General features: G+C 40.6%; 1 protein-coding gene across 1 annotated transcript in view; it reads left to right on the top strand.

Annotated features, from left to right (window-relative positions):
- Positions 1–23,505, top strand: part of SPAG16 (sperm associated antigen 16) — an 868,104-nt gene that overhangs the window by 670,510 nt on the left and 174,089 nt on the right. The window contains exon 15 of the mRNA XM_032800034.2: positions 4,939–5,065. Within this exon, the coding sequence (XP_032655925.1) occupies positions 4,939–5,065 (127 nt within the window). The remainder of the gene's footprint in view (positions 1–4,938; positions 5,066–23,505) is intronic.

The following is a 23,505-nucleotide window of genomic DNA, read 5'->3' as shown; positions in this document are numbered from 1 at the left end:
AAGATTTGAAAGTATCCTGTCCCCTGATTGGTCCTCTGGTCAGGTGACAGCCAGGCTTACTGAACTTGTTAACCCTTTACAGTCAAAAGAGATATAAAGTACTTCTGTTCTATTAACTCCTACTATCTGTTTATGACACCATGGATTTATATAGAGGCAATATGATATTTTCTATCTTTTGATCTACCCCTTTCCTAACGATTCGTCATATTCTGTTAGCTTTTTTGACTGCCGCTGCACACTGAGTGGGGATGTTTTCAGAGAACTATCCACAGTAACTGCAAGATCTCTTTCTTGGGTGTCAACAGCTAAGTTAGACTCAGTAATTTTATATGTATAGTTGGGATTATGTTTTGTAATGTGCATTACTTTGTATTTATCATCATTGAATTTTATCTGCGAATTTGTTGCTCACTCACCAAGTTTTGTAAGAGATCCCTTTGTAACTCTTTGCAGTCTGCTTGAGTAGTTTTGTATTATCTGCAAAAATGTCACCTCACTGTTTACCTCTTTTCCCAGTTTATTTATGAATATGTTGAACAGTACTGGTCCCAGTACAAAAAAATGAAAACTGACCATTTATTCCAACCCTGGAGTGCAAGTTTTCCCATATGGGGTGGGGAATAAGCAGGATCTTCTTTCTCCCCTGTCCCTCTGTGCTGGTCTATGAATCTAGGCCACTGAGGAGAGAAGTCCAAGGATGATGCAGCATTCACATTCTTCTTGAGGCACAGTACTTCACAGAACTGCCACTGGGGCAATACAGCTCCATCTTGTTTCCTACCACGGGATGCTAATTGCCACAGCAGAAGCCAGAGTGTCAGTGGGACTAGCCTCATGGGTAAAGACTGGGTAAGGAGATTCCATGAGCCAGGGTTCCAGGATCAGGCCAAACATTGTGAAATGAAATTATTGTTTGCTGAGGAGCTAACATGAGAAACTTATACCAGAACGTATAATCTGTTCTAAGTGGATCTTGGCTTGTTTTTAACAATTTATACATTTAACACCCAGACTTCATAAGATATGCCTTTCACATTTTCCTAATAAACTGGAAAAAACTGTGACTCTTTCTGCATCACCTCAGTGAGTAGAGGGGGGGAAAAAGCCTTCCTGAGTTTGGCAGCACTTCTCAGTCTCTTTTGTTTGCTATATTGTAATCTTGAGCCATTCATTGCACTGTTTCAGTTATTTTACCCTGTTCTTTCAACATCCTGCCTGAGATTTGCAGGGTCTTTGTTGGGGCAATATTTTTTCCCCAGGAGTTTTGACACTGATTAAATGCAATCCCTTCTACATACCTCAAGTAACCTCCCTTTTTCTCCCCCCTTCCCCTCCCGGCCGTATTTCCAGAATTCTTCTAATATTCCTCTGAAAAAACCTATTATGTATAAATGTGATAAAATGTGCAGGCACTCCCTTGCAAGAGGTACATAACCCTACCATATAGCCCTTGAGCCCTCAGGCACTGCATCATGAGCTGTATCAGTAAAACACATTGGGCCTCAGTGTACTGAATTAAAATATAATATATATGGAGATATGCCTATCTCATAGAACTGGAAGGGAGTCTGAAAGGTAATTGAGTCCAGCCCTCTGCCTTTACTAGCAGGACCAAGTACTGATTTTGCCCCAGATCCCTAAGTGGCCCCCTCAAGGATTGAACTCACAACCCTGGGTTTTTATAGCTGATGAAAAGCTAAAGAATTCTACAGACATCAGTTGTCCTCTTGATACAGCTTTTATTTTGTTTGAAATTTATATTAGCTGTACATTGTACTGGGTAAAATACCTGAAACTATGTGATGGTCAACTCATGATTTCCCTTAGGAAGAAATATGGCCAGAGACTTCAGTGATGTGTATTTTGTTGGTTGACTCACAACCGTATCAAACTAGAAACCCTAATAGGGAGATTTTTCTATTTTCACATATTTATTTATTTTGGTTAGGCCTTCTATGACCCAATCACCCATTAATGCCAGCTAGCAAGAGGGTTATAAAATATACTGATTCGAGTATGTACATTCTGGTTCACCAAAGAATGTCATGAGATGCCTTAAATGAAAGCCAGGTCACACTGCTCTGTGATATCATTGTGAAATGTAAGTACAGATAGTATGAAGCACGTATGTTCTGAAATATGTTCTTAGACTCAGTATCACCGTAGAGATGGAGAAACAGGTTTTTGTCAGATAAAAGATGTTAATTCACCTTTCTATCTGTCACATGTACATTAAGCATGTAAGCTAACACAGTGAATGACCATTTCGATAGGAAGTTATCAAAGAGATATAGTCGCAGAAAAGAACACACAGTTGGTATGGGTACTTCCACCTTTTCATGTTCTCTGTATGTATAAATATCTTCTGTCTGTGTGTTCCATTCTATGCATCCGAAGAAGTGAGCTGTAGCCCACGAAAGCTTATGCTGAAATTAATTTGTTAGTATCTAAGGTGCCACAAGTACTCGTGTTATTTTTGCGGATACAGACTAACATGGCTGCTACTCTGAAACAGAAAAACAAGTGAATGGGGAAGTGGCTTATACTGTATCTGAGTTCAGGTAATTAACTTTGGGGATATAAGTAGAAATCAAAGAAGTCACTACCTTATGCTGAACCTCGGAAGTAAATGGGCAGTGCGTTTACATTCAAGAAAATAGGATTTCTGCCTTCCTTGATAGAAGAAGCTGTAAAAGGCTTTGAGTGAGATAAATTTCATTACACAGGAGGTTAGTCTAATAGATAAATTTAGTCTCTAGAAAGCATGTTATGATCTTGTTTTACATGTAACCTTTTGTTTCCAATGTCCTTCTTCACTATCCCTTGAATCTTGACTTGTTGGTAGTAAATTTATGCTTGCCTTCACTATAAATACATCCAAGAGCTGAGATGAATCATACAAGCTGGTGTGTACACTGTTTCCTTGGGGACAGCAGATGTGGTAATTTTGAGTAGCCAGTGTCAGGGGCTGGGTATCACCTGGGAATGCTTCAAAGGGAGTCATGGGCTGGTGTACACCTATTAACCTGCAAGACAAAGTAAGGGCTAGAATAGCTCAGAGGAGAGTGCCTAGGTGGCTAACAGACTGGTCTTGCCAGGGAAACGACACCCAGTTAAGTACAAGCATGTCTCCCTGATGCTGGTGGCAGGGAGTAACAAGGTGACTCAGTCCCCAAGAACTGTCACACCTCCTATGAACATTCTCTTCTGGTGTTTAAACCCTTTTACAATGGGGTTATATTAAATCTGTACAGCTATTTAGAAATGGCTAATATAGAGATACAATTCTGCCCACATGTGGCCCTCTCTGAAGAAAATGAGTTTTATTTGGTTAAGGTCTACAGAATGAGGGATCTTAATAATACACCTTGCAGAAAGGTCTCATGTTTTGTCCTCATGCCATCAAAAGGCTCTATATGGATGCTATCATACATGTGCCTTTTGAAATGTCCTCTTTGCTCTTTGCTGTTTCCATCAGTGAATATAAGTCCTAGCTATTCTGTGAATTGTCACAGCAAAACCACTGATTTCTTCTGAGCTCAGTAACCTCACTGACAAAAGTAGCTCCTCTTTAAATTCCTCCACTAGTGCCATCTGCAATAGAAGTCTAGGGCAGATTATAATTATGCTATATTGGAATGAAAGATTAAGTATTATATTGATTGAGTTTTGATGAGATTACTGTACTAATTATGTTTATATTCTATGTGTATATATATTTATATTTTTAATGACTAGTTTTCTTAGCAGTCAGTTACCGCATTCGCTTTCTCTGCATTGTAAAATTAACGTAATCCTTAATAAAAATAATTTAAAAAATCAAAATGTTAGTGCTGTTTAACTTCAGCTGTAGCTAGCATTTAAATCTTGTTTTCCATATAAAATTGATCTGCAATTAATGTGAAGTTAACCTGACAATTTTTATGAACTTTTTCTCCCCTGAAATATGTTTTTTAGAGAAATTATTTTGTAAAATGTCATTCACTTTCTCTGTTTTCCAAAAGGCAAAACAACGTGGAAAATGAAAGCATTTAAAGATACAATTTCAGTTACAAATTCATAGTTACCAGGTTAACTGGACTCTGTGAGCTGCCTGCCCCCTCCCCGCCACACCCTGTTTAGGTCTCAGGCCTCTAGACATTGCCTGTCTCTTAGAATGGAATCATGTGGGTCACCCACTCTCAGACCAGGCTCTGGGTTGGAGTCCCCTGAGCACTGATGATGATTACCTCAGCAGATCTGACTTTTGTCCAAGCCCTGCAGTTCTGTTCCCTCCAGGGCAATGGCAGTGGTCATCGGTGATCAAAGAGCCAGCTTTAAGTCATATATTATTCATTTAGAAGAAAAGCCTTTAATAGAAAACAGATCCTAAAAACATGGAAAAAGGATCTGGACATGTCTAGTTTATCAAGTGTTCAACCATCTTCCACGTGGAGACCAGCTCCATGGAGAGCACCTGGCACTTCCCCCAAATCATGCACTTCCCCCAAATCATGTCACCTTTTCACTGTTTGTAGCCCTTTGATCTGGTAACTCCCAGCTTTGGCAAGACAAGGTTTGCAACTGGTTGGAGACAGGATCCTTGAAACTAACAGCTTGCCCTACTGTCTTTCAAGTGTGTGCTTGAGTGTTCTTATCTGAGAAGCCATTCTCTCATCTTCATGCACAGATCCCATTGAATTTGGGCATTATAGGTGCACAATTAACATTTAACTATCCCTGGTATAAGTTAGATCAGTACAGTCACAGAAAAAATGCTAATAACCCAGTGTACAGTAACTTCCCCTCACTGACCTGATAACCTACAGGGTTTGTAAAACTGGCATAATTCAGTATTCTTAACATTATTACACATCAGCTCCATGTATGCCACAGTGCTCTTTTACTCTCTGAAGCACAAATAATAATTAATTCATTTTTTTTAATACTTGGCAGGGTGACACCATTGTTTCCTGTGACTCCTATGGTGTGATGAAGTTCTGGGATGTTCGGAGGGTAACACCAATGGTATCTATAGATGCGGGCCCCCATCCTGGCAATCAGGTGGTCTTTGACCCATCCGGTAGGATCCTTTTTTAAACTTAGCCCTGACTATCAAAAGAAGTGTTTTTCTCTCAAACCATTTTGTAATTGAGTTTAAAATTCTGAGGCCAGATCCTCAACTGTGTAAATTGGCTTCAGTGAATCTATGCCAGTTTATACCAACTAATGATGTGACACAAACTCATTTTAACTTGTCAATTTGTATTAATGCTCAGTTATTACATAAAACCAAACATTTACAATGATGCAAAAAAAGAATTACATAAAGGTAAGAAATGCTCAATGTGTGAGGAAAACAGAGGGATGTATTTTTCCTCCTTTTCTACTACTTCTTCATATGTTTATACAACAGTTGTGTTTCATAACCAACCATGATAAATCCTATTATTCTCCCTGCAGAGCCCCAGCGTGTTGAAATAAGTGGTCTATTATGTACAAAGAATTGAAATGCATGTATTGCTCAATACTTTTTGCATCATCAGCCATATATTGCAATACGTCACTAGCATTGTGACTGACTGCTCCTTTGTATTTTTTAAGAGTGCCATTGTACAAAATGAACAAAAATAGCTTTTTTTTTTACCTAGGACATTAATCTTCACTTGCAAGGGGCAGATAATCGGTTGTATCACAGTACAAACTTAGGTCCCAATTCTGGAAAACATTCCTGTTCAGAGCAACACTTAAACATATGCTTAACTTTAAGCATGCGCTTAAGTACTGTTGAGGACAGACACAAGTATTTAAATAAAATCTGAGCGATGTGAGAGTAGCACGTTACTAATAATAGTACTACAGTCATAATGGTAAAAACACCTACAGAATATAGAATATTATTTTACTGAGTTGCTGTTACTAGCACATGTTCCATGGAACACTGTAGCATTTTATAAGGAATTTCTCAGATACCTATATTCAGTCACTAAAGAATGTATTGTCATTTTCATTTTCAGAAACTGTGTTGACATTATACACTTTCCACTACTGCCACAAGTCTGAATTCAGCTGTGTTCTGTATAAGAATATAGAGTTTAGAAAAATAGCTCACATTCTGCATGATGTGGATTTGAAGGAGTTTTGCTTTTTCATATCTGGAATGGAATGTAGGGGTATTTGTAAAGGAGTCACATCCCTGAAAAATGCGGTAGCAGTATTTTGAGCCAGATGGGAAGTTTCCAGTAGAAAGCTTATGGGCTTCAGATAGTCTGAATGGGCAAAATTTCCCATTATTTGGATAAAATCCAAATTTTTCTCTGCAGGAGTAACCACATCAGAGATGCCAAGTTGGGAAGAATGACCACAATGAAGCATAATTTAAAAGAACACAGTCATAAGCAATAATATCTGACTAAAATAGAATGTTACAGTATCTGTATCTGTATCTCTGTTATTTGTATGCTGGTAGTGCCTGATGCCCTAATTAGGATTACAGGGCCCATTTTATTAAGCATTTTACAGAATGAAAAGGCAGTCCCTGCCCCAAATTGCTTAAAATCTAATGATGTCTCTTGTTCCCATCACTGAGATAGCCACATATAAAAATTTACATACATAAAGTATTCCGTTCCTTGTAAAACAACGTGATTATACTTAATGGAAGATTTTTGTTTGTTTTTCTTTTGCCACCAGTTTAAGATCATATCAGAGGGGTAGCCATATTAGTCTGGATCTGTAAAAGCAGCAAAGAGTCCTGTGCCACCTTATAGACTAACAAACGTATTGGAGCATGAGCTTTCGTGGGTGAATACCCACTTCATCTGATGCATGTCAGTTTAAGATAGTTACTGTGGGAAATCTAATGTAAAGAGAAAGGTCTTATATTTTGGTCTGAAGAAGGCAAGATCCTTTGTCAATATGCCATCTGCTGAAAGGGAGTTCTCCAGTGCAGGGCTGCTACCAAGAAAGCCTAGTTTCTTTGTAACATTATTGGGAGACACCAGATGGTGCAGCTGAAGATGCTCTTTGTTAGTTCTATTTATCTGAATGTTACTGTTGGCAGAAGTGCTTATTGGCGCTGTGATGCAGTTCTTTTCAGCAGCTGAGAATATGACCAGTAAAGTGATATTAATTTTCTCTCTGAGCCTCATTCAAAGCCCAATTAAGTTAATGGAAAGACCCTAGTTACCTAAAGTGGGCTTTGGATAGTCTGCCTTAGTCTTTCTCTGATTGAATATCAACAGTAAAGTCTATTCTCTCTCTGCCTGAGCTTTTCTCTCACTGGATCACTTTCTTAGGTGTAAATCTTGTCTACAGTTTAAACCTATGCAAACAAAATGTCACACCCCTTGCAAGTCTCATTCTAAATATAGTTCCAGGGGTTTTTTGTTTGTGGGGGAGGGAGGGGAGTTTGAGAGAAACTACAAAGCTAGCTTAAGGCATGGAAAGTGAGATAGTCCTTGAGATAGCTAGGGCACAGCCCATTGTGGGACTGGATCATCAGGATCAAGCTTAATGTCAGACCTACAGAGACATGCACATCTACTTAACGTTGTGCACTATGAGTACCCCATTGGCTCATCATATGGGTGACTCTGTGCAGTATCGTGGGCTAACATTTCCATGACTTATCCTTTATTGTTAAAAACAGATCTGTCTTTTAGTAAGTAAGTTTACCACCATCTCCAGGTGTTTATGTCTGTTCTCCAGCACATACAGACCACTACACCTAGTATTCACAAACCATGCACCTGTCAAATCCCCTCCTTTCCTCATCAGCAACCCACCAACCTTGCAACACATGACGTATTCTGATGTTTTTCACAGTTGCCATCCCGCAAATCAACCTGAAAAGATGAACAGCACAGTTAATAGCAACTGTTAATTTAAGGAGTGAGAACTACAGATGCTACAGGACATTCTCTTTGAACCCTAAAGTGCACACACCACTCTCCTGTTGTGTAAGGAAAGATATCTGGGACAGGGCTGAGATGCAGAAACCAGCGAGTAGTACCAGGAAAATGAAGCACAGTTTACTATACCTGGCAGATACAGGGGGATGGGACACTGTTTGTCCGTTTACACTCAGTTTGGAGAGAAGGAGCAAAATTCTGCTTTATGTAAAAGGAGTGTGGTGGCTATATGATTTCTGCTGCAAGGTTTGCTGAGCTTTCTAAACATATGAGAGAGCTCTCTGCCTGTCTGTATTACATCTGAAAACACTGTTAAAAGAACAATAAGGTTGCCAAGGCAAGCACTCAATAGTTAGGAAATGCCTGTATTAAGGTTGCCTGTCCAACATTAATTTGGGCCTCCTTGTGCATAAGGTGCAGCCTGTAATTACATGGTCACGTGCAATTTTTTTCACAGGACCCCTGCCCCATGTAGTGCACAGGATGCACTCCCAGTGTGGGTTGCTATTCAATATCTCTTTTTATTCTCAGGATTTAATTTGTGAACCCAGGCATTATTTGCTGCCCACCATCCAACCCTTGAACTGAATACGGAGTCATCCCTTACGGGCTTTTTTGTGCTGCTGTCATCATAGTATCTTAAATCTTTACAGGCATTAATGAAATTATCCTCACTCTACCTCTGTGAGGTGAGGTTGTATTATTACCTCAATTTTACATGTGGGGGAATGAGGCACAGAAATGAGAGCCAAAATTATCAAAACTCTCATCTGATTTTAGGTGCCCAAATTGAGCTGCCTAGGACGTGATTTTTCAGAGTGCCTGGCATTTCATAGCCGTGTGCCTGTTGGAGTGCAGCTCCTATTGACCTCAGTTGCAGTTCTGAATGCTCAGGGTGGCTGCAAATGAGGCAAGAACTAGAGGAAGTGAAAGGTTGGTCCTGTGAGTGAGGTGATTGAATACTGCCTTAGAGAACAGGGTCCTGTGCCTGCCTCAGCCAGAGTTCCTAGGTGAATGTGATGTTACATAAACCAGCATTTTCATAGGTAACCACTGTATGTTCCTCGTTTTCTGGGTATCCAACTTGAGACATGTGGGATGTGATTGCAGAGCACTCACAGTGGCAACTTCTTCCACCCGCTGCTGTCCTCTAGCTCCCAGCTCCCATTCTCCCCTGCACTCCACCTTTCCTTGCTCCTGCTCCCCTTATCCAGCATCTCCACTCTGCACCAACCTCCTGTTACTCAGCCCTCTGCATTTGAACCTGGAAGCTTCCTCCTCTGTATTATCGGGGTGCCTTAGTATCTCACAACAGCTGGGAGGAGTAATGATAAGGAAAGTCCTGCTCAGGCCTGGGATGGAGCATGCTTAGTCATTCTGTGCAGATTGCAATCCAGGCAGCACATAGGAACTGTGAGGTGATGAAGCATGCTCCGTGCAGATGGACTTTTCAGAGAATTTAGCTGCCAAACTCTAAAAAGTCTGTACTGAGCATGTACAGATTGAGATTGTCCAGAGGTTATAAACTAGCTAAATTAAGACAAATTTTCATTAGGATAGCAAAAGACACCTGCCAAATCTCAAGTCCCTGCTCCAAAGCATAGAGGCCCTAGAGCGTCACAACAAATGGTTGACAGATTTTTTTTTTCAAAATGGGCAAAACAACATAGTTTTCCCTAATCTAATCCTGAAAACCGCTGAACCGTTTTAGCTGAAACTTTCCCCTCAAAATCAGCCTTAGGCAGGCTCTCAAAAGGGAAAATTTCAGCCTGAACCACATAAAGTTGAAAAAGTTATAAGCAACTGAAACCAGGGTCTTATAATGGAAAATGTTGGGCAACTTTAACTATACAGGTCACTGCCTCTGCTGCTTAGAATGTTATATTAGCAGTTTTAAAGTAAATATTGTTATAATTCCAACCTTCTGGTCCTCATATACTGCATGAGCTCAAGTCAAACAACAGGAAGGATTTGTCTGTAGTCATTTTTAATTGAGTAAAAAGCTGCCAAAGCAAAACTGAATACATAGTCATTTTATGTAATCTGTAAAGTTGATTTCATAAATGGGATAATCCTTTAATAGAAGTTTCAGTTAATTTGGTCTGCATTTTATTTGCAGAAACACCTGGGGCAAATAGAACATTATTAGCGAAAGACTGTAGGCTGCTCAGGTGGCACTGGAAATAACTACTAACCTTGTTTTATCTAAAATTGAATCTAAAACAAACATTTAAATGCAATTTATACCGACTTTGAGCTCAGGGGTTCCATCTCCCTTTTATTTTAGGTGGAAAATAAAAGCCTGTGCAGCTTGTTTTTATTTCATTGAACAATGCACAAATTTAAGAAAAGGACAAGTATTGTATTCTGGTAAAATCAAACTTGTAGAGTAAGGCTTTCTAGCACTTACAGTGTGATGAAATATCTGTAATCTTCAGATCTACAGTGTGCATCTTGGAGTCACTCTGATATTCTTCACTCTTTTCCTACTGGCCTTGTAGAGGGAGAGTACTAAGAGCTACTTTGGGATTTAGACTGTACACGAGCACAAGGAAATAAGAACCCTCTTTACATTTTCTATAGACAGGCTAACGTGGCTTTTGGTTATTCACTCCTTGTAATAGATGGGAGAGCAGGGGTGACCCTTGGTTCTACACCAGACCCCTCACTGGCTAGAATAGATGAGCCAACACCTGGTGGAGGACTTAGTAATTAACTGTTGGTCTAGATCAGTGATAAATTATTAGATCCAGGAGCAAGGAGAAAGCAGGGGAGGAACTGTGACTAGAGCTGGGGGGACATTTTAGCACAAAGAAAATGAGAGTGAAAAATGATCGCCTTCTGAAAACAGACTTTTTGCAAAAAATTGTTGACACCTTTACTGTTTTTTTGTTTTTCATGAATGTTTCCACAACATTGTTGTTCATATTTTTTTATTTAAATCATGTTGAAATTGTGATGGAACATGATTTTGATCATTGCTGTTAAAACTTTGGAAAATGCACAGAAATGTTCACAACAAATGAAAAATGGGTCCACTTTGAAATCTGTGAAAAGGAAATGGTTCCACGCTTTCATAAATTCTATACAAAAATGTTTTTCTTTTATTTCAACCACTGTAACCGTGACTTGGGGGCGGGGAGGTCTGTGAGGCACATGCTTCCTGGGGCTATTCCTGGACTGGCACAGCGTATGCACTATCCATTACCTAAAGGCATAACCCACTCCATAGAAATTTGACTGATAACCAGGGAAGGCGTGTAACAGAAATAATCCTTCTGCTAAAAAGAGGAGAAACAGCTTAGTAGAATAAATTCAGATCTGGCTAAATTACTATGCGTTGTGCTTTAAAAAAACCAAACAAAAAAACCCAATCAAATAATTACTTGATATTTTGTGCTGAAATGTATTTTAAGGTCTGATCCTGCAATGGGAAGCACACACCTCAGAATTATTTCATTTCCTCAATTTCAGCTGGAGTTTTGGGTCCAGATCTTTGCTAGAGATTGGTGCCAATGGCAGTGATGACAGTGATATTCTTCTCTCCCCTGGTTTTGGTCACTTTGCACCTATCAGGAGGCACAAAGTGGAAACAAGTCCTAACAGGCCAGCTGAAGACTATCCCAGCCAGGGAGAGCTCTCACTCGGTCTGCATTAACTGCTTGGTCGTGGGGGCACCTCCACTCCACCAATGCTCAGTCTTTGAGGACCACCGCCAGCTGACATAAACTGGAGTAGTGTAGAATTCAGGTGCAGGAGAGAATTTGGGCCCTTATCTCCCCATTTTTCCTGGTGTTTTTACTTTTCACTTTATTTAGTACCCTCTTACTTATGGTTAAAGTAGAACTTGACAAAAAAGAGATCCCTCATGCAGCATTTACCGAGTTAGCTTTTGTAGCAGCAGTTAAATTTATTTATTACAAGCATCCTATTAGCCTGCATCTTTTTATCCCATAGGCAGATTATATAACAACACTAATAAATCTTCAGGGTACTTTTTCCCTCATCATTCAATGCCTGAGCTTCAAATTCATTTAGGATAAAATAAGGAGAATATGGAAATATAGCTTGTTATATCTGACTCATCCTTTGGAATTGCACTGGCATTTTTCTGAGTTTGGTGTAAAAATTTAGACAAACCCCAAATCCCTACATCTAGTTGTTATTCACTCTTGATTGTCTGTCTTATGGGCAGCATTGTAGCTCCATCTACTAGGAATAAAGGAGGTGAACCGACCATGTATATAACAGCTCATCTGTCCACTTCCCTCCAGTTCTTTCGCCTTCTTCAGCCTGGAATAATTGGAGTTTCAGCTCCTTTTCTCCATAATTCTACTTCCGTCTTTCCTTCCAGGCCTGTTTAGCAAAGGAATAAGAAAAGAAGCCAAACCAGAAAATGGAATCTGAGGAGGGATCTAAGATAAATCCAACAGAGACAGGATCTCTGCCTCAGAGTCCTTGGATGCTCTCTCCAGTGGGGAGCAATCCAGACAGTCAGCTAGTTCAGTAGGTCTTTCAAAGGGTCTGGGTCATTTTGCAGCCTGTGTGGATATGATTCCTGGCTCATCTTTGGCCTCTTAAATCCTTAATATTAACCTGGTGGCAGTCTATCCACTACTTCCAGGAATCTTTCTTCCCAAGTCAGCTTAGTCCTCCTTTTGTCTAATGGTTCCCCTAACTCCACTTTTAGTGGGCCTCTCTTTCCTATCCCAAATGTTCCCATTACCAGCTATACAGATGCCAGCTTTTTGAGTTGAAGCGTCTGTGTGGATCCACTCTTTGATCAAGGAGAACAGTCTTTTTCTGGCCAACAGAGACTGAGCATAAACCTCCTATAGCCTCAGATTATCTTCTTAGCCCTACAAACTTGGAATCCCCAATGTTCTACAAGCATATATGATAGTGGAGCAACCAATAGTCAACAGTCACAGAATAAACAGAATAGAGGAGACAAGGAGCACTCTTTTCCTTTTGGAAGTATGTTATCTGGGTGTCTGGTTGGTATCCTAGCATGTATCTCATCAGGAGATCACTCTGCAGCTCAACCATTTATTGACTCAGCCATCACTAATGAAGACAGTGGAGGCTTAATATTTTTCAGCCAGTATGTCTCCAGCTGGCAACACCAATAGTGGCCTGGTTCACCTCAGCTCTATCATCCAAACTCCCTTGTATTTACACCTAGTCTGTCAGGATCAGACCTTTGCTCACAGGTGTTTTTGCAAAGCACTGGGACAAACAGCTACTGCTGTGTTCTCAGGAAAATAACAGAATAATTCAGCAGTATTGTTTTTTTGTCTCCTGGTGCTCAGACATCTCTGGTTTTTGGAACTGTGGAAGGTCTTGTGTCCTCTGCACTTGTTGGCCTAAGGGCCCGATCCTCTTTCCTTGTCCTGACTGGGCTGTATGGCTGTATCTCAGGATGTCTCTCTTGGTCTTAAAGTCTTACAAGCAACACATTAATATAAGCCGTCTTCCAGGCATTGCTGACTACATCTACTGGCTGTCCTTGATTGACTCAGTGGTTAGGATATGAATACAGGGATGTAAAACAAGGCAAAATTGCTCAGTGATCATTCCTTTTGTTGTAGTCCTTTCTTCTTCCATCAGACATCCTTCTCCCCTGACTACTGTGTTGCATCTGGTTTCTCTCTCTCTCTCAGAATCTTCCTTTGCCTCTGAAATTCTCTAACTGGAAAGAAGTGGGTGGACCAGGGCCTTCATATATAGGAGCTGATTGACAGGTATTTTGCTGCCTTGTGTCCTTGTAGGTGAAGCCATATAGCACTGTCTATTCCTGACTGTCTCTGCCTTCCAAGGGGAAGGAATTGCCAGTGAGTAATTTTCTTTGTTTACCAAGGGCAGTTATGCTGTACAATACTTATGCCGTGACATGAACATTTTTCAATGTGACCAGAGTCCATGCTATTTAAATGTGTAGGAAGGAAGGAAAAGAGGATTTTAATATGTAGAACTACATTTTCACTATAAACACATGATTTAAAATGTATGAAATATGTTTATCTTGGAAAGGAGAGGGGGAATGGTTTGGAAACTCAGTGTTTTATATTTTTTGCCCGAAATGCAGGATCGTATTTTGTCTATTTGTCTGTTTTCTTTGCTGAGTTAATGGGGTGGGGACTTTGTACTAGGCAGGCAATTGCTTTGAGCTCTTAGCACTTTGAAGAGATTAACCCCATCGATATTCTCTTCATCTTTGCTAGGGAGCAATGCTTCCTTCCCCCGAGTGCGAGAAGAGGAACAGCTGTTTAATAGAGACACCTTTTGTCAAGTAGATACACTGTAGTATTAAATATTCTCTTCTCAGATGCCTGCATATCTCCAACATTAAAACTAAGTTCTGGATGCAAGTGTGGTCCTTCATGAGAACAATAAACGGATCTGTTAGTTTTGTTGAATACCCCAGGTTGAATGCGGTGGTAGCTGATTCCTTAAACATTATTCTTTAAGGAAGAGCAGGACTCTCAGCTGTACTGGCACTAAGCCCATAATTTGATGATGGGTGAATCGTTTGTTCTGAGAGTGTGTGCCAGAAATGTCCACATGATTTTTGAAATCACGATGTTAAACTAACACAAGCTGAAAGCAATTGGAGGTTTGTACCTCCCAAGTGGAACATAACTTATCAAAAATTTGATTTTCTCATAGCTAACGACAAACCAGATTTAATTTTTCAATAGTTTTTTTTAAATCTCCCTTAAACTAGGCACAAGTATTTTTAAATATAAATCTATTCAACATCTCAAATGTTCTCCTAGAGCATTGGCTGCTCTTGTGACTTTATTAAGTCCATGTGTTCTTGAATGTATATTAGTTGTAGTTCACAAAGGTACAATTATTAAATTTCCAGTTTGAATGTGTTTACAAGTATTTAATGAAAACTCCTTTGTTTTATTCTGGAAGCCTCATTGCACTGTTCCATCTAAAGTCTGGCTTAGATACAAGACTTCATCTCCTGATTAGTTTATTCCTACAGACACTAAAGATCCCTTGAAGGTCATCCTATCCTTTCTTCTATGAAAGCTTCACTTAAAGATCAACAGCTTAGTCAGTTCTTGTGCTTTGAGTAAGGGTTACCCTACTATACTTTAGTAAAGGGATCAATATTGCCTTTATATGTATAATGTAATAAAAAACAGGAATTTATAAAATAAAGTATCAAATGAATCTGACTCTGCATGTGTGTGGGTGTGTATAGTTTTTTTTAAATTTAGTATAAAGAATAGGACAGATATAACAGGTATTCAGTGGCAAGAGGATGGCTCAGGAGATTAGTAATGGGGTACAGAGATTGTCACCTCTTGGTCAGTAGTTAGAATCTGGCTCAGTTCAATAGTGATGAAAAGTCTGACAGCTTTTTGATGACCAATCCAAAATGAGCTGGTGGACTTCATGAAAAGTTGTCTGTACCTCATTTAGTAGCCTAATAACTGGTACTAATTGACACCTCCAATGGTGGTCTCAGTGGAGAGAGGGAGGGGTGGCATCTCCAGTTTGGGGATGAAGCATCTTCAAAGGGTGGAGGGAAGAGAGAGCACAGCTGCCTATGCTAATTCTGCTAGATGTCATTCTCCAGTGCTTGGAGTCTGGCACCTTTCGTAAGGATGTAATCTTCTTTAAAATGAATACAATAAAAAGTGCAGTCATAAACTTATATTGATAAAATATCAAAGGGGTTAAAAGGCCTAATCAGGGACAAAAAGTGATCCATAAGGTTATGCAAAATATAATCCCCATATGTCTTATGAGGGCTTGTTATATCTCACGGACCTATCTCTGCGTCTTCCATGCTCTTGAAGGGTTATCTTGGTTTCCCCAGAAGGAAGAGAGTGAATGGGCCTTCCGAATGGGAAACAATGCAGGTTTTAGGAGTGACTGACATCTCTCACCTCACGGCCTAGGGATAGGACATGGGGTGGCCATGCAGCCATTCCATCTCCACGAGTATATATCACCGACTGTAATAATAACAGTCGCCTGTTATTCTCCCCTGGATGGAAGCATGCTTGTCTGGTATGAAGGAACAAGGGCCAGAAGGACTGAAACTTGCTTCAACAAGAGCATCTGTCATAATCCATGTTTTCAGGCTTCTATGCCTGCAAAGCAGTCAACTCCAGTGGCCCAAAACCTCTATACTGAGGTTCCCCTCAAGCCTAAACAGGAAGGTAGTGGCACAGACACTCAAAATCTCTAATTCCTACAAATAGCATCTCAGCATCATTGAACCTTCATGATCCTCTCAAACTCCCAGACTGAAAGCATTTGAGACACTTGGCCTGGAACCTGAAAGGACTTGCTTTCTAGAGAATGAATATTGGGGAGAGCTTATGGACTTCTTGCTCAGATCTATTAACTGTCCACAAATCTGGACATTTCAAGGGCTTCTGAGATCTTGGTGCTTTTAAAAGGACAAGAATCCCATTTTTGCCAGCCAGGAATATATTGCAGTTTCTTCCAGATGGACTCTGACTGGGTTTGAGTCCTAGCTCCCTGAAGGTTGAAGTCTATGTTAAGAGCCTTTTAGCATGTTCCTTTCATTTCTGGCCTGTTTTTGCAACAACATCACACATCCAAAAACTTTAAAGTTGTGTCTCTGCAGAGATGCCATTGAGAGACTAGAACAAGGATTTAAAGTTTCAGGTAATCTCTAAATTTCCTTTTTTTAAATATATGGAGGTGTGTTCTGGATATTTCCCATTATGTTTTGCCTGTTAGCAATTACATTGGACAGGAGAACTAGTACGTTTGGGGGTTATATCCATCTGAAATCCTTATATTCATTTTTTCCCCAGATGAGGTGATTCTCGGGCCTGAACCAGAATTTTCTGTCTCTCAAAATTATTGTTTTCACTCTTTGTTTTCCTTGGATTTTAAGACCTTCCACTACTAAGTGAATAAGCTGGACACTTAGTTTGTTTTATGCATAACTAGTGCTTGAAGAAAATTGGATTCAATTGTAGCATAAGGTCAGTAACCTAAGAAGGGGATGTGAAATGTTCATATCCACTGTTTCCAGGCTGATTAATTTAGAAGAACAGCACAGTGCTTCATTCAAGAAATGTTTTGCTGTGTGGCTACCTGGCCTTCAATGCATGCTTTTATCTATTACGTTAAAACAGATGTGTTGTCTGAGTTTTGGACAAAGGGTTTTGCAGTCTTTTCCTTGATTTTCCTCTATTAAAATACTTCATATAGTGAGGGAAGAAAAAAAATAAATAAAAAACCAATAAAAAACAGAAGCAACCCACGCAAAATCCCTAAACCCTCAAATAAGAGCAGGTTTTCACCATCTTAATTCAGTTTTCTTGATGTTATATATTTTCCTCCCATTTGTAGAAAATTGTTTTGCTGCTGGCTATTTCCCAGTGGTAATAGATCTTGGAGTACCAACAGCCCTCTGGGAGAAAGATAAAGTGTATTTACCTACATGTATTTTTTCCTTCTCTGAAATGAGCACCTGCTTCTCCTTGAGATCCCACCAAAAGCATCATCTAACTTGCATTAAATTCCAGTTGAAGAGAAATATCTGAGTCAATCCTTTTTTTCCCCTTATGGACTATTCCTGCAGAGAGATGGAGAAATGTTGTGTTTCCCTCACGATATCTTACTTAGCCATAAGTCTCATCATTTCTATTTAATGTATAATAGATGAATAAGTAGGTAAAAGATAAATTACCCAGCCTGAAGATGACTAATCTTTCATAATGTTTATTAATTGGAATTTATAGCTTTTCTTCTCAGCTTGGGCAGTTGGCTGAGTTCCATAGCCAATCAGTTCTCTGAACAGCTTCACCTACTGACATTGTGGTGTAGCTAGAGAGGGATTTAAAAAAAAAATAGAAGAGAGCCTCTGTGTTGGAATATGACGAGGTTATTGTGATTATTCAGGTGCCCTCTTCAGAGTAGGAGAACTATAGGTGTCACAAGAGGACTGGCCCCATTAAGAGAGAGCAGGTCCAGTCCACCTGTGCCTGGTTAGTTGCTTTCTAGCAACCAGAGAGAACACACCTGACCTACATAAAGGGTCAGGTGGTAATAGGGAGTGAGGGTGGGGCAACTGGGAATGAACAGTAGTGGAGAGCTAGAAGAAGTTCAGGGCCAGAAGAGCAGTGGAGGTAAGTTTGCCTGCTGTCCTCTGTGAGCCAAGGGAGAAGTCCCTGTGGAGTGGTATTTCAGACACGAGACGGGGAGCTGGGATGAACCCAGGAAGAACTGAGAGCTGGGAAAGCTCAGGGCCAGGAAACCACTGGAGGGAAGTTTGCTCTACGACTTTTTTGAGCCTGTGGAGAAGGAAGGTCCAAGGGAATAATTCATCTCTGGGGGACTCAGACCTGAAGCCCAGGCTGGGCAGACCTAGGTTACTTTGCATTTTTGCAAAGACCAGACTAGGCAGACACTGATTATTTTGAACTTTTTCATTTGGGCTTTGAGTTCAGTTTGGGGACACTAGGGAGATGTATGGGAACCTACCACTCTGAAGAAGGAGGCGGAGGAAGAGCCTGGCTTTCATATTATAGTAGTGGGCTATGTGATGCTGGGGGGTTTATTTTGAAGAATTTATGTTAATACATTTGTCTGCTGCCCGGGCACTATTGAAACTTAACCCTCACATGACCTCATCTTAAAGGCTCAGTTGATAACTGACTAATAGGAAAATGTGTCTCTATTTCCCTCAACAGATTGATCTATTCTTATACTGTAAGGTCTATCTGGTTTTATTATTATTATTAGATGTGAGTTTGAGATGCAAAGTAGCTGCTCCCTGTCCCTAAAATGCAGCATTATTTGAATTCAGGGTTTGATGTGGCCTATTGTACAGAGTCATTCTGCCATGAAACTTCAAGTCCAGTGTGGATTTTGACTTCTCTTTTTTTCCCTCATCACCTTGGCAAAGTGAGCAGTAGTTCATACCCTAGGGCTTTGTTTCTGGTTCCTCTGTAGCTTTTGTTTCCTCATGGTATTCCATGCTGGAGTTGTCAATTTCAAACTCTCTGCCAGTAAATTAATATCTCAAAAGATATGTTTTAGTAAACAAAGGCTCCTCGTTCACACAGAGGAAAACATTGCTCTTTTAGAAAGAAAGTAAACGAAGTTTGTAACTGGAATTTTTGTCTGACTCCTACTGTCTATATCCCTTTTTCTTCGCCTTAATAAATCTGCCAACCTCAGCCTATATCCTCCTTGAAATGTCCCAAGTAACATAATAGGCACTGTATAGTGATGATTTATTTATTTTTATTTTAGCTGTAGCTGCAAACCTGCCCTTTAAGTAGCTAGATAAAAGCATTGACACCTTTTTACTGAAAACTTTCATGCTGCAGAGTAGTAGAAGTTTTTCACACACAGTTGTTTCACAAGGGGCTCATTTACAGATCACTAAGATAACACATGAGAGGGGTATGTTAGGTCATAGTCCTTGATCCTACTTCCTTTTTAATGTTGGCACATCCCCTTGTCACATTTAGAGCTGTGGAGATAGCGAAATGTAAGTATCTCTAGACCAGGGATAGGCAACCTATGGCACACATGCCAAAAGCGGCACACAAGCTGATTTTCAGTGGCACTCACTGCCTAGAGCCCAGCCACCAGTCTGGGGGGCTCTGTGTTTTAATTTAATTTTAAATGAAGCTTCTTAAATATTTTAAAACCCTTATTTACTTTACATATAACAATAGTCTAGTTATATATTATAGACATATAGAAGGAGACCTTCTAAAAAGTTAACATGTATTACTAGCATGCGAAACCTTAAATTAGAGTGAATAAATGAAGACTCAACACACCAGGTTGCCAACCCCTACTCTAGACACTGCAATACCTACTGGCCCGCGGTAGTCAGAAATCTGTTGATTTATTCTCCAAAGCCTAGCTTGTACCTGGTCCTTGCCATGGTACAGGGGAATGGAAGCATCCAAGGATCCTTCCCTCAGCCTTGACATCCCCTGCATAAAATCCAAGCTAAACTTTAAGTGACTCAAAAAGGCAGGCTACCAAAGGGGAGGGTAAAGTGGTGCTCTGACACGGCTGTACGCTGCCCCAACATGAGTCAGTGTGCATATTATGGCATCTGGCCCCAAGAACTCTCAATATTGATTACTGTAAGAACATAAGAACAGCCGTACTGGGTCAGACCAAAGGTCCATCTAGCCCAATATCTGTTGACCGACAGTGGCCAATGCCTGGTGCCCCAGAGGGAGTGAACCTAACAGGCAATGATCAAGTGATCTCTCTCCTGCCATCCATCTCCATCCTCTGACAAACAGAGACTAGGGACACCATTCCTTACCCTCCTGGCTACAGCATTGATGGACTTAACACCATGATTCTATCCAGGTCTTCTTTTAAACACTGTTATAGTCCTAGCCTTTCACACCTGCTCAGGTAAGGAGTTCACAAGTGACTGTGCGCTGCATGAGAGAATTCCTTTTATTTGTTTTAAACCTGCTGTCTATTATTTCATTTGGTGACCCTAGTTCTTGTATTATGGAATAAGTAAATACTTTCTTATCCACTTTCTCCAATCACTCATGATTTTATACACCTTATCATATCTCCCTTAGTCTCTCTTTTCCAAGCTGAAGAGTCCTAGGCTCTTTATCTTTCTCATATAGGACCCTCTCCAAACCCTAATCATTTTAGTTCCCTTTCTGAAATTTTCTAGTGCCAGTGTATTTTCTTTGAGGTGAGGAGACCACATCTGTACACAGTATTCGAGATGTGGGCGTACATGGTTTATATAAAGGCAATAGTAATTCTCAGTCTTATTTCTCTGTCCCTTTTAATGATTCTAACATCCTGTTTGCTTTTTTGACCGCTTCTGCACACTGCTATGGACATCTTCAGAGAACTGTCCAGGATGACTCCAAGATCTTTTTTCTGACTCATTGTAGCTAAATTAGCCCCCATCATATTGTACGTATAGTTGGGTTTTTTTTTCAATTTGCATTACTTTACATTTATCCACATTAATTTCATTTGCCATTTTTGTGCCAATCACTTAGTTTTGTGAGATCTTTTTGAAGTTCTTCCAGTCTGCTTTGGTCTTAACTATCTTGAACAGTTTAGTATCTTTGCAAGCTTGCACCTCACTGTTTACCCTGTCTCCAGATCATTTATGAATATTGAATAGGATTGGTCTAGGACTGACCCTTGGGGAACACCACTAGTTACCCCTCTCCATTCTGAAATTTCATTATTCCTACCTTTGTTCCTGTCTTTTAGCCAATTTTCAATCCATGAAAGGCTTCCCATTTTTCCATGGACAGCTTAATTTATGTAAAGCTTTGGTGAGGGACCTTGTGAAGCTGTTCTGATCGAAGTTACTATGTCGATGGATCCCCTTATCCACATGTTTGTTGCCCCTTCAAAGAACTTAATAGATTAGTAAGACACAATTTCCCTTTACAGAACCATTGATATTGCTCAACCGTTTATGTTTTTCTGTGTGTCTGACATTTTATTCTTAACTATGTTTCAACTAATTTGCCCAGTACGATGTTAGACTACCGTGCTGTATATTGCGGGATCACTCTAGAGCCTTTTTTAAATATGGGTTACATTAGCTAGGCGTCAGTATTTGGGTGGTCCAAAAGCCGATTTAAAAGACAGGTTACAAATCTTAGTTAATAGTTCCGCAACTTCACATTTGAGTTCTTTTAGAACTCTTGGGTGAATGCCATCTGTTCCCGGTGACTTTTTAATGTTGAGTTTATCAATTAATTGCAAAACCTCTTCTAGTGACACTTTAATCTGTGACAGTTCCTCAGATTTGTCACCTACAAAAGCCAGCTTAGGTTTGGGAATTCCCTAACATCCCAAACTAGTCCCAGATAATTACTTTTAGAGGGGATTCAGCTAACTGCAGGTGTCTTTTTTTTCTTTTCGGTAGCTGAAGGAAGCATTTTAAGAAAAGCTTCTTCCCCCGCCTGTCCCCCGGATTTTACCTGTGCAAAAATGGAAGAAACCTTTCATTTTTGCTGCTTCTGTTTTTAATTGCATATTGTACGTGCTGTACTTGTACCTCTGAACAGATATACCCAAAGAACACACAAGATATACAAGCTGCGTGGAAGAAAAATAGTTCTTATTAAGGTTTCGTCACGGATGGCATCTAATTGCTTCAATGAGTGTACAAGTTTTAGCTTAGCTTCCCCCTGCTGCGTTCATTTGTTACTGCAAAGACGTGTTCTTAGGGCTTGAGCCAAAGACCATTGAAATCACTGGAAAGACTCCTATTGACCTCAACAGGCTTTGGATCAGGCCCCAGTGTGTTTTACTGTGATTTCCTCTATGAACCCTCCTTTACTATTAATAACTTTCTGAGCCACACTGAAAATTTCAGTGACCGTACAAAGTACTACCATTCGATAAGTCTATATCTCCCTGAATTGTCTTAAGTGTGTATTTTAATGTCACAACATATATTTCTGACTCCTGATGATACATATCATTTTGATAATCACTGTCCAATATTTTTAAATGAGACCATAACTAAACAGAACTGAGCATCACTAAGTGACCCTCAACCGAGTATTAAAATGTCTAAATTTGCCTAGAGATTAATATAAAAGCTCTTTATATTTATTTTTTCTTTAAAAAATTGCTACCCTTTTGTACGTAGAGGGTAAATATCTAGAAAGCAGGTAGAACTCCTAGTTCTTCTTCGAGTGCTTGCTCATATCCATTCCAGTTAGGTGTGCGCGCACCGCGTGCACGTTCATCGGAGAAACTTTTACCCTAGCAACACTCGGTGGGCCGCAGGTCGCACCCTGGGAGTGCGCCGTACGCCGCTAATATATACCCTAGCCGGCCCGCCACTCCGTAGTCCTTCTTACCTCCCGTGTCGTCGTTCGAACAGGGAGCGCAAGCATAGCCCTCTCACCTAGCCGATTGCTCGTTCTTTAGCTTAGTGTACATAGCTTTTTTTTTCTCTAGTTCTTGCTATTACTGTTTAGTATAGTTTTATAAGTGTATATAGTTAGAGACGGGGTTCGCCCTTCTCCTCCACGCACCGGGGCCGATGCCCGGTTCACCGGGTTGCAACCTGCTACCGACCTGCCGTCGCCCGATGCCCACAGGAATCCACATATTCCTGTTTAAAGTGCCTCGGACGAGAGCCATCTATCGGACAGGTGCGTATCCTGTAAGCATTCAAGCCCACCAGAAAGAGAAGAGACTCCCGCCTAAAACAACTTTTGATGGAGGCAGCTCTAATCCTCCGTCTCCCGGCACCGTCTACCACAGCGAACAAGTTCGCGTTCGTCCACCGCGAAGACACCTCGCACCTCCCGTCACCGCCAGCCTCCAGCCGACACCGCTTCCCCTCTCCCCGAGGAGCAAGAGACTCAAGGTCCTGCGTACCCTCGTCACGCCGCAGTCAGAGCGCAGCTCCAGCGAGCACCCGGCTCTCCAGCAGCACCGCCTGCTCGGCACGCGTTGTATCCGCCTCCCAGACCTTGATCCGATGGTGCCCGCCGTTAGCGTCTCCGGCACGTGGCCGCTGAGCTCTTCAGTCCCGACTACGCTGCCAGACCTTACTCGTCCAAGGTACAGGCGGATCTTATCGCCTACAGACCCGAGTGCCCCAACC

Source organism: Chelonoidis abingdonii, chromosome 10 (assembly GCF_003597395.2).
Source record: "Chelonoidis abingdonii isolate Lonesome George chromosome 10, CheloAbing_2.0, whole genome shotgun sequence".
In the NCBI taxonomy this organism is placed as follows: Eukaryota; Metazoa; Chordata; order Testudines; family Testudinidae; genus Chelonoidis; species Chelonoidis abingdonii.
Note: the sequence above shows the minus strand (reverse complement) of the source record. Positions and strands in the feature narration are given on the sequence as shown.